Genomic DNA, 20,276 nt, shown 5'->3' on the forward strand with positions numbered 1-20,276 from the left:
ATTGGACTAGAGACTCTAGCAATTGCTAGAGATGTCTTTGATCTTTTATGCCAGAGATGTGGCTGAATAGGAGTGCAAAAGGGTTGCAGCCTTTACTTGTTGTTCCTAGAAGGTGTGAAGTAGAGACCTGAACCTCCTGCACCTGAGAAGGGAGGGAAAATAAGTGTATTGTAGGATTACAGACTGATGTTGTAACATCAGTAGTTTTTTTATTGTATGATTCTGGGTGCACATCTTACTACAAGCAGTCATGGCCACACTGTTTGTCTGGCATTCAGTTGTATTGATGCAGAACATGCATTATCAGCCAGGTTGCTCCAGGTAAGAAAAAGTCAGCACTGGTGACCTCCATGGGAGCTAGTTGCTCAGTGTACCAGCACAGCCTCAGGCATGGATGTACACAGAAATGCTGGGGCATCTCCATGCAAGACCTCCTAGCAGTGGATATGCCCAACACAGAAAGGATCAGTGCCTTGCTCAGTAGTAGCAGGCTAGGAAAATAGGAAAATTGTTTTGTCCCATGTTCCCAGCTCACTTCCCCTTCCACACAGGGTGGCACACTGACTGGCTCATAATCAGAAGGATATAGACAATAGTTAATGTTTGGGATTTACAAGACACTTACTGTAACAGGACAGGCAGTATCTTTAATCTTTGCAATATAATGAAGGTTTGGTGGTTGGGGAACAGAGAGGAAAAGGACTGGAAGCTGCCCTCCAAAGTGTTTCCAATGATCTTATTGGTGCAGCATTGGGATATTAGTCCTGCCTCATTAAGGAGGTGAACCTGTTGTGGTTTGATGCTGGCTAAATGCCAGGCACCCATGAAAAAACTCTTCACCCATTCTTCTCTGCTGTACTTAAGTAATGGAGGGGGAAAGAAAACCCAAAGGGGCTCATGACTTGAGGTAAGGATTGGGAAGAAACACTTTAAGGGCAAAATAGGGTCAAAACTTAAAAGGTATTAAAATTAAAATAAAAATATTAACAGAACTAAAAGAGGATAATGAGAACTAAAACCATTACAACACCTTTCTCTCCCTGCCCCCCCTCCTCCCCCCCAGCCCTTCTTTCCTTCCCACCAACAGTACAGGGAGACTAAATGTGGGGGGTTTAGTCAGTTTAGCACTTCTAAAAATCTTTCTTCAGTTAGCTTAGGGAGGGAAGTCTTCTGTTATGTCATGGGGTCCTCCCCATAGGAGGCAGTTCTCTGTGAGCTTTTCCAACATGGTTCTAATTTTCATGAGTTGCAGTCCCACCCAACCTGCTGCAACGTGAGTCCCTTCCATGGGCAGAATAGTCTTCCCAAAATACATGGTGTGGGTCATTTTAGTGTTCTCTTTATCTTCTTTCCCTCTGTTTGAGTTGTCCACTAGATTACAGCTTTTCAGCATCCATGTGCTCCAGCATGAGCATCTTTTCTCACGGGCTGTGAGTGGACCTCTGCATCCCCCCATGCACTTCATGAATTACAGGGAAGTTGTTTGTTACATTATAGTCCTCACCACGCCTTGCAGAAGAATCTCAGCTACTGCACAAAGAAAAATAATCACTTCCATGGCTGCCTTCTTTCCTCCTCACCAAAAAATCAAGCCAGGTGAAACCAACACACATACATTCATGTGTGAGTTCAACAATAGCTGAAAGGTTGTGTGATTCTACCCATGAAGTGAAATAATCTGATTCTTCTATAACATGTTAAACTAGTTGATTTTTAGCAACTGCTAACACAAATTGCTCTGGTCTCTAAAATAAAGGTATTTTCCAGGTGATAAAATATTGTATTAAATCACTTGACATAATTTTGCTGCCAAAGATAAGGACTCTGTACAGTGCTTGAGTCAAGGTAAGACAGAGAGAAGAATGGTTTTACATCCTGCTTCTGGAGTTCAGCTTAGTCTGGGACTCATTTGCAGAGTAGTAGATGTTCGTTCTGTGGTAGCTTGCTGGCAATATTCCGTGTATCTGTGCTGCTAAAGCTTACTTCAACATGCTCTTCTAGAGTTTTAAATGGGAGGAAGAGGATTGGCCTTTAAGCAGATACGAGTTTTTTGTGTATCATCAGTATGTTATGTGGGTAATGCTTGTCTAAAAATTGTTGGTTTTCAGTCTAGTTGTACGCAATTTCTTGCTATCCCAGATAATAGTGGTGGTTGCATCATCAGATAGGATGTGAATTGATCACACTTGACAGCAGTTTTCTTGCTAAATGGAAGGCATAATTGATTAAGGAAAATTGAATGTGATATAAAGTACTGTTAGATCTGGTGACCAAGCAGCTGTGGGCAGAGGATGCTGAGGCCTTATCAAAGTCAATCTGCACCACTGTCCTCCATTGTCTTCCTTTTAAGAAAAGCATCCATGTGAGTGAAGCTGTGCAGCCACTGTTCTGTTTTCACATCCATGCAAGGTAAACAGCCCAGTGACAGGAGGCAGTGATGTGGCCTGGACCAGGGATTCTTCTCTCCTTTGTTCACCTGTCTAACTTAAACAGCAACCGAGCTACTCCAGCTGGTGTGCTTACCTGGTGGGTGTGAGCTTCTCCCTGTTCTGTGCTTGTCTTGGTGCCCCTTGTGCCCTCTCTCTTTTGCTGTGGAAGGCCCACTGGGGGGCTACGTGCTCAGAGAGCCTGTCCTACAGAGTCAAGAACTGGCCAGGACCTCTGGGCACTACTTTGATAAAAATAACAGGAACTTGGGTAGGAGCCAGAAGATCTGTTTTCTGTTCATTGCTCTGGTGGGCACGAAGTGTGATGTGAGTGTTTGGGGTTCTTTTCTTTTTAGGTTTTATATTAAACAATTCTCTGAAGAGAGAGTGTATAAATATTATGTTTTGTTCCACTGGCTCTGCATTTGTATGTTAGCTGAGCCACTCATTTTCAGGAATGAAAATAAGAGTTGTTCCTCATTTGATAAAGGAAGACTATCAATCTTTTTCCTTCCTTTGTAAATCACCTCTGTAATGCCTCCTTTCCTTCCCTTTGAGGAAGAAATCTGACACTCCCTGTAGAATGTTTTGAAAATCCCAACATGAAAAAATCTGCAAAATATGAATGTTCTGCATGGTTAGAGCAAACACTATGTTCCTGTGAGTCACAGATGTCAGGTTTGTTTAATCTTAATAAATCTATGCCGCAACAACACTATTAAACAGGAAGAGAGATGGAGGGATGAAGGAAGAGTTGTGCTGGGTTACAAAGGATTCTTGGCCAAAATCTTGTTTAGTGGGGGCCTGGAGATGAGGGGGGCATGGACATAATCCTGAACACTTCCCACCCTGCCTTCATTAGGTATTTTAAGACCTACATTTTAGGCATTGCCTTTCTAGTGCACATTTCACTTTATTTGTATGTTTTATGATAAATTGCCTTTCCATGTTAAGTCATAAGAGTACTGATTTCCCACAGCATATTTGCTGGAGATAAAGTAAGTCTTTTTACATAGCACCCTGTTGGCAAACAGAAATAGCATTTACTCCAATGAGTGTTGCCAAGTATGAGGTACTTCCAAATGAACTTCAAAAGCTCTGAAACATGCATTAGCTGCTTTTCCAAAAATGTGAACAATGCCATTGCTTTCTAGCAAACAGAACTGGTGAGAAGAGAGATCAGAAGGTGAAAAAAAATGACAACTGGATATGATAGATGTTGTAGTAGTACTTGGGATCAGACGGAAGGCATAGATCTCTGTCACTGCAGGATTTGGGGGCGGTCCTTTTAACAGGACTTAAAGTATCTACTCTGCACTTGAGGAGGAAACAATTTTTACCCTGAGGAGGCTCAAAAAAGCCCTTGGGAAGGAGTTCATACCAGCTTCAAGCAGTTGGGAGTCCTGATAGGAGTGAGCTGTGCTGATTCCAAGCCTGGTGAGGAATTTCCTTACCAACACACCTTTCTGGTGCTACCCCACCTCTCAGTGAGGACAGCGATGAGAACACATATAAACATCAAAGCATGACCCTTAACATGTACCAGGTTTTGGGGCAGAATGCGAGAGAAACGGGCAAAACTGCTCAGTTTTGTGTTTCAGTATGGCAATAGGGCTGGTTATGCTGGCTTTAATGATGGCATCTGGATTCTACCTAGGTGTAAATAAACACTCTGCCCACCTGACACTCTAACTAGGTGTAAATAAATGCTCTGCCCACCTGAGAAGAGGTGGTGTGGGGCTCTGGAAAAGTACAGAACAGTGGTTTTGTTCCTGTCACTTCAGTATAGCTGTTACCAGCTCTGTAATCCTGCGTGCCCTTTCCGTGCTGTTCACGTGATGCGCGCAACCTGTCCAGCTCCAGTTCAGTGCACTGTTCCAGGCCATTTTATTGTTCTGTATTTAGGTACTTCTACATTTACATGAGAAATTGACCTGCTGAGACCTCAGAAAAATGTCTTCTTCCTGTGTTTCGGAGATTGCTTTCAAAACACGAATGCAGTTTATCCTGGTGCTACTCTGTGTTTGGTTTTTTTTTGTGGGCAGAATGATGAGCTATTTTCTTCTATAGAGAAGTCCTCAAAATCAAGTATTTACATTTGCTTGAATTGGAAGTCTTGCCTACTGCAGCTGTGAAGCTGTCTTTTATTGCTGAAATGTTGCATTGCTAAATAGCAGTGCTGCTTTTGCCATTACTTGAAATAGGTGTAATTGGTCAATAAATGAGGAGTCTGCATATTATCTAATCTAATACTTGCTGCAGAGAGGTTTTAGCATATAAGAACTGAGTTGCTGGGATCAATGTTGCCTGTGCTGCAGCATATACTTTTCCTGAAACTAAATCAAAGAACACTCTTTTACAAGAGTATGTTTTATCACTGGTAACGAGTTGCAACTGCATGCAGAATATCTCTGTAGAAAATGCATAGTTTTGTGTCTACTTGGGTGAATTTTATTCCTCCAAACCTTGTAAGTTAATTTATTTTTCTTGGTTTTAACAGTTCCACCAAGTGAGAAGAGTGATGACCATCCTTTTCTTTACTATGGTTATCTCATACTTCACTTGCATGAAAGCTGCCCCAATGAAAGAAGCTAGTCTAAGAGGACAAGGCAGCTTGGCTTACCCAGGTCTTCGGACCCACGGGACCCTTGAGAGCATAAATGGGCCCAGTGCTGGTTCAAGAGGACTGACATCGTTGGCAGATACTTTTGAACATGTCATAGAGGAGCTTCTAGACGAGGACCAGGACATCCAGCCCAGTGAGGGAAACAAGGATGCAGACTTGTATACATCCCGAGTCATGCTAAGCAGTCAAGTGCCTTTGGAACCCCCGCTGCTCTTTCTGCTCGAGGAGTACAAAAACTACTTGGATGCTGCAAACATGTCCATGAGGGTCCGGCGCCACTCCGATCCAGCTCGCCGCGGGGAACTGAGCGTGTGTGACAGCACGAGTGAGTGGGTGACGGCAGCAGAGAAAAAGACTGCAGTGGACATGTCCGGGGCAACCGTCACAGTCCTGGAAAAAGTTCCAGTACCCAAAGGCCAGCTGAAGCAATACTTCTATGAGACCAAATGCAACCCTAAGGGGTACACAAAGGAGGGCTGCAGGGGCATAGACAAGAGGCACTGGAACTCTCAGTGCCGAACTACCCAGTCTTACGTGAGAGCTCTCACCATGGATAATAAAAAGAGAGTTGGCTGGCGCTTTATAAGGATAGACACTTCTTGTGTATGTACATTAACCATTAAAAGGGGAAGATAGTGGATTCGTGTTGTATAGATTATATTGAGACGAAATTATCTATTTGTATATATACATAACAGGGTAAATTATTCGGTAAAAAAATAATTTTATGGACTGCATGTATGACTGAAGTTTATACAGTACAGTGGTTACACAATCTATTTATTGAACATATCCATGACCTGAAGGGGAACAATAGTCATTTGCGCACAAGTTTAAACAAACAAACAAAAAAAAAAAAAAACAAAAAAAAAAAAAAGGAAAATCAAGCAAACAAAAAAGTCTGCATTACATTCCTCCATAACATTGTGGTTTGTCGCCGTTGCCAAGAATTGAAAATATAAAAAAATTTTTAAAAAAAAAAAGAATAAAATTGCATGCTGCTTCAATTGTGAATTAATGATAAACTGTCCTCTTTCAGAAAAATAAATTGAACCAAAACATTCTGTTTACATTTTAGACAGTAAGTATCTTTAGTCTGTTAGTATATATGTTTACTGCTTCTAACTTCTGATAGCGTTGAAATTAAAACAATGTCAAGGTGCTGTTGTCATAGTTTTACTGTTTCTCTTTTACTTTTGAACTCCCATCAGATTGAAAAAGAAAAAAAATCATTACCTTATTCTGGATTAGAAAAAAAAAAAATTGGTTTTTGTATGTTGTGAAGGTGTTTGCGATAGCAGTCCGACTACTGACAAAAAATAATAAAAAGAGGCAACTGAAAAAGAATGGTGATGTTCCACTTCACATTGTTGAACTTCAGGCTTAAAGACAACACTTATTTAACTGTATGGCAACATGCTTTTTTGGTTTTGGGGGGAGGGAGGGGTGGTTTGTTGTTGTTGGGGGTTTTTTGTTTTGCTTTTCTTTTTCAATTTTCAGTATTTTGAGACATGCATTTGCTTATACCATGTTAGCTTGTGTTTGAGAAATTTTTTTCCCCCTTTTCTCCCTCTGGAGGGACATTGATTGTGATCTTTAAGTATTTCACTTACCACAGAACTGGAGCTTGTCATATAGAGAATATTCTATAGTGTTCAGAGCAATTATTTTCATATAATAAAAGACTGTGCTTGGATGAAATGTCTTGGTGAAGCACGGTGAGAGTGTCACTAGAAAAAGGGCCTAGAAAAGATGACGGGGGATCTGAAATCAGGTTGGTTGTGGCACTTTATAGCTCAGCCAGTTTGGGAACAAATAACAGTGATTTGGGTTGACTGGGGCTGCTCCAGTTGCAGTCATTACTGAGTGTGGTCCTGTGCATTGTGTTAGAGAGCAAGAGCTTGGCCATGTAGACGGATGCCCTTTCCCTCCAGAGCATGCCAGCAGCCCCAGGCCTGCAGAGCTGGTGGGCAAACTCTGGGGGCACCTCTGCCTGAAGGAGCCCTGGGAACAGCCTGGGAATGAGACAGAAAGGAGTGCTACTTCTAGCAGAAAACAACTAGCATCGTGTTTGTGTGGCTCTACCTCTGCTGTCAGACTTATTTTATGAAACAGATATTGGCACTAAAAAACCACTCCTGAAGTAAATGAAGAGCAAGTGCTGGAGGAGTTGGCTTAACTTGCTTAGTTTCTGAGAGATGTGTTTAGCTCTGTGTTCCCCCCTCTCCTGACAGAATATTGCTAAAAAGGAGGGTTGTAAGGCTGGGAGCTGTGCATAGCACTTGCAATGGCTACAGTGGGCTGAGAACAGAAATAGCTTGTTAGTAAGCTCACTGAAGGCTGATGCTATATTTGTAATTCCTGTAGATAAAAAAAAATAGCTGAACAAGTAGGAAAATACTGCGAAATATAATCTGCTTCTGAATGCCCTAGAATCTGTGTTCATTAAAACTTTGACTGGGCAAAGCTTACGGAAATATGTTGGCCCCGGTGATGCTCTTTGAAGAGCGTATTTAACACTGATTTTATGTGATCACTGATAGAAACCCATGCTGGAAGCTAACACACTTCCACATCAGTGATTGCTCCTACTTTGGGTAGAAGAGCAGCCCCTTCCTGAGGATAACTGGCTGTCGAAGTGCTGGTTGCACTGGCCATGTGCACACGAGACTGAGTGAGAGGAGAGGGTTGTGTGACCCACCTGAACTTCAAACTTCAGCCTTCCCCATCAATTGCTGATGGGGGTTTCCCACACAGGAAAAAAAAAACCAAACCAAAACCAACCCAAAACCTTACTGAAATTTTCAAAATTTCATCTAAGATATTCTTTATGCAAATTAAATCAGAATCAAAGAATGTTTTGTGTCGGAAGGGGCCTTAAAGATCATTTATATTACAGGCAAGGACATCTTCCACTAGACCATTTCATTCCCCTGGGGCCAGTACCTGTTTGTGTATTGTAATTCACATTTAGTAAACCCAAGGTGACTCAGGAGCTATTCTCAGCAATACTCTTAATCTGCAGCAGAGAAGTGCTGTAATGTTGGCTTCTCTCAAAATAAGGGTTGGTTGCTTTAAAGGAAAGGATGATGCTGATATGTGAATAACAAACAGATCACTCATCTAGACTGGGAAAAAAAGAGCTAGGATCTGACAGTAGTCTAATTCAGATACAGGAATAAAATAACTACTAGTTCAAAGAAACTGAATTTCCAAAAGAGAAGTGTTTGCATAAATCATGCTAGAAATAAAGTTCCTTACTTCCCAAAGTTAACTATGGCTACACCCTTTACTTATAAACCCTCACCTGGCCCAGTAAAGGTGGTGCAGGTGTGGCAGAATTAGCACAGTGGGATGGTGGGTCCAGAGGGGTAAAGGACAGCCCATGTAGCTGCTGAGGGATTAAGGGATGGAGCTGGGAACCCAGAGAACTGTGTGCAGTAACTACACCCAGACTGATATTCCCCATAACATACCAACTCTCTGCTTATTGATATGAGGTTAATTAATCCAATTAACCTGCAGTCCCATGGCCCTGCCCTGCCTGACCTTACACATCCACAGGCTGGGCAGTTCTAATTAACACAGACAGAGAGGGGAGGGTTGGTTTTCCTTCGTATCACTTCATTAAAACTCTTGCTCTGGTCTGTTTGTGACAGAAGTATATCATGCATGTCAGCAGGCCTAGTGCTGTGTTAAAGACTCTTGCAACTGTAAGTTCATATCTGTGGCCTTGTTCTGTATTATTCATCTTGTGTAACATAAATATTTATTGTATATTTATATAATTTTATGGTTTTTTGGGAAAATATTGAAATTGGCATTAAAATTTAAAAGCAATTGCGTCATATTGTAAATATAATTAAGCTATATTTAAGTGTACTGATTAACATAATATATGTTTAACTAGAGTTTTTATGTTTTTAAATATATTTTCGAAATACATATATATATATATATATAAAAAACGGGGTTTTTTGGGGGACCATGTGACTTTTCTCTAATTGTAAAACAAACTTGAGTTTTACTATAAATATGTGTGTTCTTTGTTTTAAAACAGTTTTTACTCTATTTTAGCAATAAAATCTCACTCGGAGGGCAGACAGCCCCCTCCCTGTTTCATAGCTGGACAGTTAGCATCGGGAGGGGAGGGATAGCAAGAATTTACTTCACAGAAAAGTTGGGGATACTTGCAGAATTACGTATTTCCATTTAATTCTAGCACAAAAGTCCTCGTGAACTAAAAGCCCATGAATGACATATATATGGTTTTACTCAAGTATAAAATAAAGAGCATAATGGATGTAAGTGGGGGGGAGTTTCTACCCTTAGTAACTAAGGGATAAGTGAGAGATAAACTCAGTAGCTATAGTCATGTATCTGAATTTTAAATGGTGTCATTTATATTTACATCCCCTGCACTAATTCATGACCCTACAGAGTATTAGGAGTGGGATTCCTTGGATTTAACATTTTGTTAGCATTTCTAAAATAATACTCTCTACTACAGCTGCCAAATCTGCATATTTAATTATCCCACAGACCTATAATAATCAATAAATCCTCATGACGAGTAGAAAACTTTCATATAACTTAAGGAGGGAGGTGCGGGGGGGGGGGAGCACAAACCCAAATTCATACAAAAAATTCTATTGCTGCAGGTTTTTCAAGAGCCCAGTACTAGCAATATCTCACAAAAACTGAGGAAATGATGCTTTTGCAGATGGTCATTTATATTAAACACACCTGCATGCACATTGCTTTCTTTGTTGCCTTCTTAGCATAAGCTGACAGAAGCCATAATGGATACTAAAATCTTTGGGATGTGGATGAACAGAGCTGCGTTTTGACCACGCCATGTGCCTGCTCCTGGCTGCAGGAGCTGGCTCTGCTTGGACCCTGCCTCCTCCCTGAGGTAGGACAGAGAAGCTCCTTTAGCTTATTAAATTTGTGTTGATTACGTGACATGAAATGCACGCGCTCAAAACACGTATTTGATCTGCAGAGGAAGGTAACAGGTGCTAACTGTCCAGCCAGCCACTCACACTGAGTCCTAGCTCTGTAGGGGAAAACAAAGCTGTTTCCATGGCTTTTCTCACTTGGAGCAAAACAAAACAAAAAAAAAAAAAGATCCATAGCTAGATTTTCAAATTATTCAGCAAAAAAAATGATAGAAAGCAGTAAAAGATTTTTTGAAAAAAAGTGAAGGCTACATTGAAGTGTAATGAGAGGGGGAGGATGTTCATTTCAGTTTATCCCAGGTGGATCTAATACATGGCTTCCACAGGCTCCTTCCCCTAATTAGGTTCTCATTGAGAAGATACCTTCTGGCAGGTCAATTAAAATGAAGAAGTAATTGATGCACTTGTTTTGAGTAAATATAAAGAGCACTGATGTCTGACCTTTTGAAGGAATTGGGATTCAGGAAGTTTCTGTAGGGGGTGTTTTGGAAGAGGATGAGATTTTTTTTTATTTTCCCCCTGAACTTTTTCATAGGTAGACTTTGGTTTTTAAAACAACTTTGGTACCATTTTGGGTGCTCAGAGACTGTGGTGTTGCTATAAATCAGAGAATTTAAAGTGATAGCTTTTATTTTGATGCCTATGGGAGACGGATCAGAGGTAGCACAAGTGATCCTGCTTTTCCACACAAGATCTGGATTCACCTCTGGAATTTGATACGCTCCTGGAAAGTCTTTCAAGTCTTTTAAACCCTGCTAGACAGTGACAGAAAGCATTTGGAGGTAAAGTGCTCTCTGCTACACCAACCCCTCTCTACTGAGACAAAGGGCACACAGCTGCTGGTTTTTGCTTTGCTGTGCTCTAAAACCTGCCTGTGGCCTGCCCTGCTGAAGTCACACACGTGTATGTGTATTTATCTAGCTGTAAAATCACTACTGGTGCTGCTCACTTGTCTCTCTTGGTCTGCACAGAGGATTGCAGCCACCCCACCTGCTGCTGCTGCAGGTCCTTGCTCTGTAGGAATAACGTGCAGAGGGAACAAGGAGAGACAATTCCAGTAATTGCCAGTGCCTGGGAGAACCACGCAGGCAGCAAGGGCTTCCCTGCTGCTGAGAGTCCTCCACTGCCTCAGCTTGCAGCAGACACCACTGATCTCATCTGAACAACAACTGCCAGCTTGCTCACACAGGGATTTCAGGGATGAGGAGGAGGATTTGGCACAGAGCTGTGAGGCTTAAATCCTCTTCTCTGCCTCTGCCAGCAAAGGGATGGGTTACAAGGAAGGATATGTCCTGCTGGGAGTGCAGAGTTTTGCACTTCCAGAAACGGCATCTCATGAGTCTACATTCTGAAAATGTTTCCTTTTGCTAAAAGAATCCTTTATACTGTCCCTTCCTCCCTTTTAGTAAAAAAATCTGGTGTAGCTTAAGCCTGTGAAGTTCAAACTGCAGTTCATGTATGTAAACCAAGCTGCCTTCTCCTCCTGTGTTATGTTAATTATAACAGCCTTTAAAACTGCTGAGCCTCTAAACAGGGGGGCAGGTACCTGGTGGAATGAATGTTCCTTCAACTGTCATCTACATTGGGGGTTTTAAATTACCTTGAGGTTTCCAGTTATAGTTTTTTCTGACCTTTAAAGGCCATTCTGCTATGATACTCATTTTTTCTCTAACCCCATGGTCCTTCATAGAAGTTCCACTCTATTTGGACTCCAACCTTGGGAATCTGTTACATCAAGACAATATAAAATACGTGTGACCATGTTTCTGTTACAAAAATAGTGCTGCCAGTGTCACCATTTACTTCCATGAAGCAGCCCAGTGAGGCCCTTTTACTTCCAGATGTACACTCTGCCCTTACACACAGGGACTGGTACAGCTGTAAAATTGAATGGAATGACCTACCCAAAAAAAGCTTTGGGTATATAAAATAATATGGTATTATTTTTATATAAAATGTAAAAAGAACAAATCTAGTGAGCTTTGTTGAGAGCAAGGTGCAGGTGATGTAGTGCTGCTTCCCCTGTTCATAGCAGGCTGGACATCCCCACCTCTGCCTTTCAGCCACAAATGCATACCTAAAGTCTTGTTTAGCTACAAGAAACTCAAACTGTGCAGCATCCTTTATATATATATATATATATTTTTTTTTTTTTTTCCTTTAGTCCCTCTGGTTTGCTTCATTGTTGGGCTAAGCAAAATGTCTGTCCTTGATGTCCGTGTCATGCAGGCCACCTGGTCAGAAAGAACAGTCTCAGCAGCACAAGTATTTATTTAAAAAAAAATAAAATCACTACATCACCTTGTAAATTATAATACCTTTATACCTTTATAATACCTAAAAAATTATAATACCTTTATAGTACCTAAAAAAATACCTTTTTTTTGCCTTGTAGGAGCTACCCTTCCTGAGGGTAGAGCCAAAAGGATGTGCTGATAAAGGTGCAGATCTCTGCCAACACGATTGCCAGTGCAACAAGGTGACATGTGGCTGTGTCACCTAATGTCAAATCACCTCCCAGCTTGTTACAGATTCTGACCACTATTCCCTTGGGTTTGGGTAAATTGGTCTTGGAGATGCTGCTGCCTGGCTGTTTAATTCTGAAGGGTACAGAGAAAGTCTCATTCAGCTTTGGCTCAGCTATTCAAAACAGCCGTATTACCTTACACTTCTTTCCCTTTGTGTCCCCCTCCCTGCTGCCAGCTGTGCTGGTGTGGGTCACTCCCCATTTCAGGGGATGTAGGTTCAGACATGCCCGTTCAATCTCACTCAATAGCTGCTGGTGCATTCTGCTGAGCTGCACGGGTCTCTGCTGAGGAGCTGCCTCTGCAGCAGAGGCAGACAAAGCGGATCCTGCTGTGCCTTGCCCTCCTGTGCAGTGCTGCAGCTCCTTGTTGGCTCACTGCAAGACGTGACACGGGGTAAATGACCCTGTGCTGAAATCCTGGCTGTGGTGGTCTCAGCCCAGCGCTTCAGGAGGAATGAGCCATGCCCCTGTTTTCAGAAGTCTTGTTGCAAACAAGCTGTCTAGTGAAATAGAGATTCATCACCTGATGTGCCAAACAGCAGCTTTGTTTCCCCAGGGGAAAAATAGGGCAAGAGCTTGGAGGAGGCTAAGAGAAGACAAGCATCAGTTTGTGTGCTCCCTTAAAACATGCATTTACTGTTAGCTTCCCAAAAAAATAACAATCTTCATATGACTGTATCAAGACTGAGGCCTTGGTAGTCAGCTGTTTTATTTCTGTGAGCCTGACGAGCCCAGGGACCACACAACCCTTTCTGCCAGCTGTAAGCAGCTTGCACAGAGTGGGACACAGAGGAAAGGCAGACAAACACATGAGATCCCTCTGTCCATCTGTCAGGTAGGCACCTGCAGTTAGCAGTAGCATTGCCTGTGCCTTCTCTAATTAAACCAGAGATTCCAGGCATAATTCTGCATGTCCTTAAGGCTTTGTAATTGTTGCCTGCATGGAAAGTCAGAGGAACAATGAAGATAAAGTAGAGCAAACAATAGTTACATGAGCTAATTAGCCCTGCCTGTCACCGAAAACAGTGGATGGTCTGCCTTGCTTGAACTTCCAAGGCAGTACATTAATATGAAGAGATCCTGAAATAAAGGGTTCCTGCAGCCTAAGATGACATTAGGGATCTGCAATCCACAATTACACAATGGTCACCTCATAAATTCCCTTTAAAAAACAAAATACTCTGTTCTGTGCTTTGTAACACAACAGTTTCCTACGGTTTCTAAGAATTGGTGCAGTATCTCTAATAAAACATGTATCAGGTATTGAGTGGGGCTGTAACTACAGTGTAATTTACACTGTAATTTAATTTAGTTTGGTGCCAGACTAATGAAATAACCACCTGTGCAGTAGGTTGGGACATTGCAGAGCAAAGCTGCAACCCCAGAGACCTCTGCAAATATTCTTTCTTGGAGCTTTTGTTTTTCTCTCCTTTAAATAGGACAATTTTTCCTTAATCACAGAGCCTAATTCTGCCTTTGAAAAGCACAGTGTCTACTGAATTTACTTGCAGGATTAAAGAGCACTCAATAAATCAATAGAGAATAAATCTAGCAGAAGTCATTCTGGACAGAATCACTTTTAGCTCAGGAGAAACTTGGGATGAAGACTGGCAGAGGAGTAGTCTGGGAGGCAATTGCTGTAAAATTTCCCCATTTCCACCCCCACCCTGGGACTTGGGAAAACTGGGGACTCGTGAGGGTGGCCACAATGGTGATTTCATTTCATTTGGAAAAGCAAACTTCCTCTTGCAGAGTAACAAGAAGAAGCCCCCGTGGCACTGGCACAGGGACCTTGAGCACACTGTGGTGTGTGCCTGTGTGGATTTCAGCCCTGGAGACCACTGAGCCCAGGGGAGGATGGAGTGGGACCTTGTCTGGACTGGGAGGCTGCTCAGAGGGCACAGGGGGTAGAGCCATCTCCTGGGGCCTGCACACAACCACACGTCACTCCTTCTGGTCTTCATGCTCCTAAGCTGTGTGAGTTTGCCTTTCTAGTAAATTAAAGTCAGGCCAATGGTTTTGGGTTTTTTTTGGATTTACACAGATGTATTTGAGCTACAGCCAGCCATGGGGATCCAGCAGGGATGAGGAACCTGCCACAGATGTCTCCGTGGTGCTACAGACTTCACGTGGCCTCAGACACAGCTGAGCTGCCTGGCTCTACTTTAGGTTTTGCCATTTTGCTGCTCTGAATGTTGCTGATTTTATTTTAGCAGTGGGTTTCCAGCTGCAGAGCCCCACGGGGTCCATGGCTGGCTGGGAATTGCCATTTTGCTTTGAAGCAAATGAGCTTGTTCCACCCAGCAGTTTTCATCCTCTGCCACACAGAGCACAGACCCTCTGCTCTGCTTCAGCTCTGTGGCCACCATCTATTTTTGCCTCTTTGTGTGCAAAAAAAACTCTGCACCCAGAGGATTCTTTCATTACCCAGGAGGGAATTTTCCTACCTCTATCCCTAAGTATTGCCAGGTCCCAATAAAATGTCACTTAATTTACCTTTAGGGTCCTTGCAGTGTTTTGCAACCCGTTCTTGTTGAACTCTGTTGAACACATAATACTTAAAAACAAAACAATACCAAAAAAAAGCACGAACAGAAAAGATTTCCTGCCAAAGCTATGATTACTGTGAGTAGTAACAAGGAAATTACAAGAATTTGTATTCAAAATACGAAGTTTAAGCTGCAGAGATAAAACTCAGTCTCTTCTCCTCACATGGCAGGCACACTGACCTGTCTTCTTGGCCAGTTTGATCTACAAGGCAGCAAACACTGTGTTATTCCTTTGATCTATTCCAGGAATATCAAGTGTACCCAGGAAGAAGAATTTGGGCAAATGGCATCATTTGGGTTAGGAAGTTAGGATTTGAATAAACACTAATTTGCTTAGGAAAAGTGTTTCTTTCAACTATTACCACCATACCTCTGACCTACAGTTTTATATCTTCTGAGATGAGAGATATACAACTCAAAAAACCAAGTGCCAAAAAACTTTTACGTTCTGAGAGAGGTATTTATGAAGACTGCAGCACACCCCAGGATGCAAAACTCTTATTCTTTAATAAATTACATATTGCAAAGTATCCGTTCATTGATGTTAGAATGTCTACAACGTAAATATTTGGCAATATAAATACAAGCTTACATTAAATAATTGAACAAAGCCTATGTGACAGGCTGTGTGAGTCACTAATGCAGATAAATGCTGTATTGATTACCAATGCAAAGGTCCACACTGTAGGCTGATTTTATTTATCAGAATACATGTACCACTCCAAAACTGGAAATACTCCTACCCACAAAGTATTTAAAGGATGTTCAAAATAAAATCCCCCTCTGCAAGTATAAAACCCTGTCAAAGACTTCAGACTTCTCAAGTACACTGCAGACTTGAAATTATGGAAAATATGGGCTTCAGAATTTTTTTTTTTTTTTTTTTTTTTGGCCTGGCAAGCAAATGTGACATCTTTGAAGTCCCTGGATCCAACCCACCCCTGCACAGAGCTGGGAACACAAGGCAAAGTAGTTCTTGCACTTTGTGTTTGGACAGGTCCTGCTCAGTCAGGATCCACAGCTACGTGTGCTCACTTCCCACAGATCCTCTAACCCAAAACTCTGTGACCAGATGGATCCACATGAGGATCCAAGTGCCTGACTCTCACCAGCAGCTAACTGGGGACTTGGGAAAAATACGAGAAATTTGTATTACCTGTCCAAAAATCCCCATGGATAATTCCCTGGTGATCACACCATCACTGGTCCCGTTCCCTCAGTTCTGCTTCCCTCCTTTTTGTTGCTCAAACTCCTCACTTGGAGGAGAGCCCAGGGTGAGTACAGGTTCACTTCAAAGCCAGGGCCACCAGAGAAACCCAGATTCAAACCATCTCGGGGCAAAGACGCCCTCCCTCCACAAGAAACCACTGGAGAGCCCATCTGCACGGAGGAAGCAGCTTGCAGGACATTCCAGGGGGCTGTGTGGGTGTGTGCTTCCTTCACCAAGGAAGTAAGGCTGATTAATAGCTTCCCACAAATTAAAAAAAGGGACAAAGCCATTTCTTTGGCAGAGAGGACAGGATTTGCCCCAGAAAGGAGAAACAGGGGATTTGGGTGGAAAACGGCCTTCCCTTGGCCTTGTGAAGAAAAGGCTAAGATGTAGCAGGTTGAGGGCCACTAGACAGAACAAATGGGAAGCAAAGTCAGAGAAACCAGGGAAGATGCTGTTAGCTGGGTGAGTGTGTTTGCAAGGAGGAGAAAAAGAAATGTGAGCAGTGCAGCCAGGGGGAAGAAACCCCCTTGGAATATTGTATTGACTGGCAGACCAGAGGATGCTGCTGAGTACAGAGGGTTAGCTGGAGGCTGTGGAGGGGAGGGGGAGCCAGGGTGGCCAAACAACGAGGCTTGACATGGGGATTTAGATATGAGCAGCCTCTGCTCAGGGCTTGTTGGTGCTTGCGTGCTCAGTGTCTGAAATGGAGCAGCTTTGCTAATGAGCAGATGTTTTCTTCATGTGGCTGTTACGACATCCGTAAGGGTTCCTGTTGGAGATGTGTAACCAGCCCCTCCCCACCCACGCACCAGCTTTGAATCCAAGCTGTAACACACAATTATGCAAAAGCATTTGCTTCGTGCTGCTCCTGACAGCCCAGCATACGTACAGAAATGAGTTTGGAAAATAAAAATAATTCCGCTACTGCTGCAGCGATCTGCCTTACCCAGAAACTCAGATTTGGGGTTCCCAAGTGCCAGGTGATGGCTTTGAAGTTACCTGGCTCTGGATCTGCTTGGGAAGGTCACCAGAACTGAGAACAGGACACATGGGGTACCAGAGCTGCAGTCCCATCCCTCTCATCCAAAGTGGCCAGTGTTCAGCCTCACTCTCTAATTAGCTCAGCTCTGGGGATGAAAAGGGTGTGAAAAACTATTGGGTTAGTGTAGAGTAACAACTGAAATGCTGGTCCTGTCAGTCATGAGCACTTGCTGCTTTCATCAGCACAATGTGATATCAAAAACTTTTCAGAGGAAACCCCCAGCCACCTGCATGCAGATAATCAATGCCACAGTCAATTAAAACCACTGTCAGAAATGTACAGAGGATGTTGTTTATGCTGCATCCAGCTGTAAAGCAAGAAACCCAAACCAGTGGGGTTTAGATAGTGCAGACTATAATTGCTGGTTTAATTACAGAGGCATAAGTCCCATCTCTTCCATTTTTCTGGAAAAGTCTCATGCAGTTTATCGTTTATTACCTGAGAATTAATGTCTCACATAGACACCAAAGAAGGTGGAAGAATAAGTACCTCTTTGTGCTAAAATAATTTTCATGAAAATGGAATAATAACAAGTACTTCTTTTTTTGTCCTACTGGATTAGGTGACCTTTTAAAAAAGATTATTTTTTCTTTACCAGCTGTATCTTGTTTAAATATGCAGTTGTGTGCCTCTCATCTTTCTTTACGTGTTTGATTTCTGAACCTCCCTAATTGCTGCCAACTTTTGTGCCTGAGCAGGGATGGGTGAGGATGAAAATTCTGCTTTGATTTAGGCAGATGTGTTTGCATATTGTCTAGGTTACCATTTGCATGGAAGGAAAAATGATCACAACTATGGGGTCTTCCATCTTTCCTAGCTGAACCATGGCCTGTGGAAAAAGTTACACGCTGAAGAAATCATCAATAAATCACAATGCTCTGCCCTGTTTGAGCAGTTTACCCTGAATCTGAAATTGCAGCTCTTCTCAGAACACTTCTATGAGGTCTGCTTGTGTCTTGTGGCTGGGTAACCTCAGCACAGAGTGTTTAAGGAATTCACTAGAGATCTCACAGCAAAGCAGAGGCAGAATCACCACATGTCCTTTCTTTAACAAACTGACCCATCGTCTTTCATTTGAAAGAAAATGAGAAATCCCATGTCTCCCTTCCCTGCACTGCAGTGAGGAAACAGAGTGTTTTCAAGGCTCTGGAAGAGGAGGCACCTGGCTTTGTGGCTGGAAAGAGGTGGCAGCAGTGCCAGCAGACTGAACCTGAGCCCTCTAGGCCAGCCCTGCAGGGGATGGGGCAAGGCTGGCCCTGCCCAGGGACCTGTGGTACCCAAGGGCTGCCAAAGGCCATCCTCCCTCTTTTCCTCTAGTCCAGCGCTGCAAGGACACAGGGAAAGTGACTCTTGTGTTGTACCCTTGGATTTGCACCCTCCATCTCTGCATGCAGCTCAGCCAGAGGATGGTGAGCTGAGTTTTCTGGTGTTCATTGTGTGCTTACAGGCTCCATTTCCCTCGTGTTTGCTCCGTTGGGAGGCCCTGTGGCCATGGGCCAGGGAGAGGGCAGCCCTGGGATGAGGGAGGCACCGTGAAGGACCAGCAGGTAATGGCAGAGCCAAGGCTGGGGTGGCTCTGCTCTGTGCAGGACTGGGTGTCTGGAATTTGGGCTGTGCCATGTGGAACCCCTGATGTGCATGTGCTTCCTGAGATGCTTTCTTAGCCATCCCTCCCCTGACGCTGACTCGCAGCTCTCACACAAAATGCTCAAACAAAATTATTTCTTATGCAAAGCCACAGCGCCCTGCTTGCAAAGCTTGCCTCCACTGGGATTTCTCTTTACATTATCTTCCAAGCAGCTAAAGCTCAAATGAGAAACAAACTGATTTGGAGCCGGGCTGGGCGAGGAGCAGGGTTCAACAGGCCAGGGATAAACGGTGGTGACGAGGGTGCAGAAGGAAGCCAAGTTACCAGGGGCTGGTTACAGCCTTGCCTCAAACATTGTGATTAAAGCTTATCAGGTGCACAAATAAAACTGCTGGAGTTAAATTAATCTTGGCTTAATGGTGCTGAATCCCTCCCATAGGTTTCAGCAGCACTGCTGAATGGCATTTCAGGCTGGATATGTAATGCTAGCTGGAAAAGGACATCCCCAGGTTTGGGCATCTCAAAGGATGGCTGCTGGGGAAAAGGGGGCCTGACCTGAATCATTTTCCCTCATTCTGTGTGTAGTAGTGTGTTTTTCCACACAGATACACTATGTACAGTGCTCACCATTATAGATGCCCAAAGCAAAGAACAGAAGCTCTGCTGCTTTTTTTTTTTAACCATAAATGCTAAGGTTCCTCATACTTGCTTTAGGAGCTATTGAAATTAAGATTTTTCTCTGTAGCTCTCAGGAAACCATTATTCCTCTATTAAAAGCTGAGATTTTCACAAATCAGCGTGATTTTATTAACTAGAACTTGAAGAATAAGGTCAGATAATGTGGCACCTTAAAAAAAACTCAAGATATGACAAAACCATATCAAGTTCATTTCCCACCTGAATGGGGAATTGCCATTATTGCATTCAGTTTAAAGAACACTTACATTTATTCCAGGAATGCTCTAATGCAACCTTTTCCTATTAGCTAAATCAAAGATTAAGTTAATTAACTAAATTAAGATTTAATTAAGTTAATGCTGCCACTTACTTTAAAATTTACTGAAATAATTATCATGGGGGGAAAAAAATAGTCAAGATCTTGAGATGAATTTCCATGGAAATAAACAATGTTGGTAAAACTTTGCTTGGCACCATTTATTAATATTCACAGTAGGTTTGACCAACACTTCCTCTTTTCATTTTTTTTACCTTTTCAGCATTTCACAGAATTTCCTGTGTTGTTTTATTATATATATAGATATATTTTGCATATATTATTATATATACATGAGTCTGTCTCCTTGGAAGCAAGGGCAGGAGAAAGTTTTAGGGCATGTAATTCAT

General features: G+C 42.6%; 1 protein-coding gene across 9 annotated transcripts in view; it reads left to right on the plus strand.

The window, feature by feature from the left end:
• Window positions 1–6,748, plus strand: part of BDNF (brain derived neurotrophic factor) — a 40,222-nt gene extending 33,474 nt beyond the window's left edge. For all 9 annotated transcript variants that reach the window (XM_023928498.2, XM_086892585.1, XM_086892588.1 and 6 more), the window contains one exon: window positions 4,927–6,748. In XM_023928498.2, coding sequence (XP_023784266.1) covers window positions 4,927–5,688 — 762 coding nt within the window. In that variant the 3' untranslated portion in view covers window positions 5,689–6,748. The remainder of the gene's footprint in view (window positions 1–4,926) is intronic.
• The last annotated feature ends 13,528 nt before the right edge of the window (window positions 6,749–20,276 follow it).

Source organism: Cyanistes caeruleus, chromosome 6 (assembly GCF_971803275.1).
Source record: "Cyanistes caeruleus chromosome 6, bCyaCae1.hap1.1, whole genome shotgun sequence".
In the NCBI taxonomy this organism is placed as follows: Eukaryota; Metazoa; Chordata; class Aves; order Passeriformes; family Paridae; genus Cyanistes; species Cyanistes caeruleus.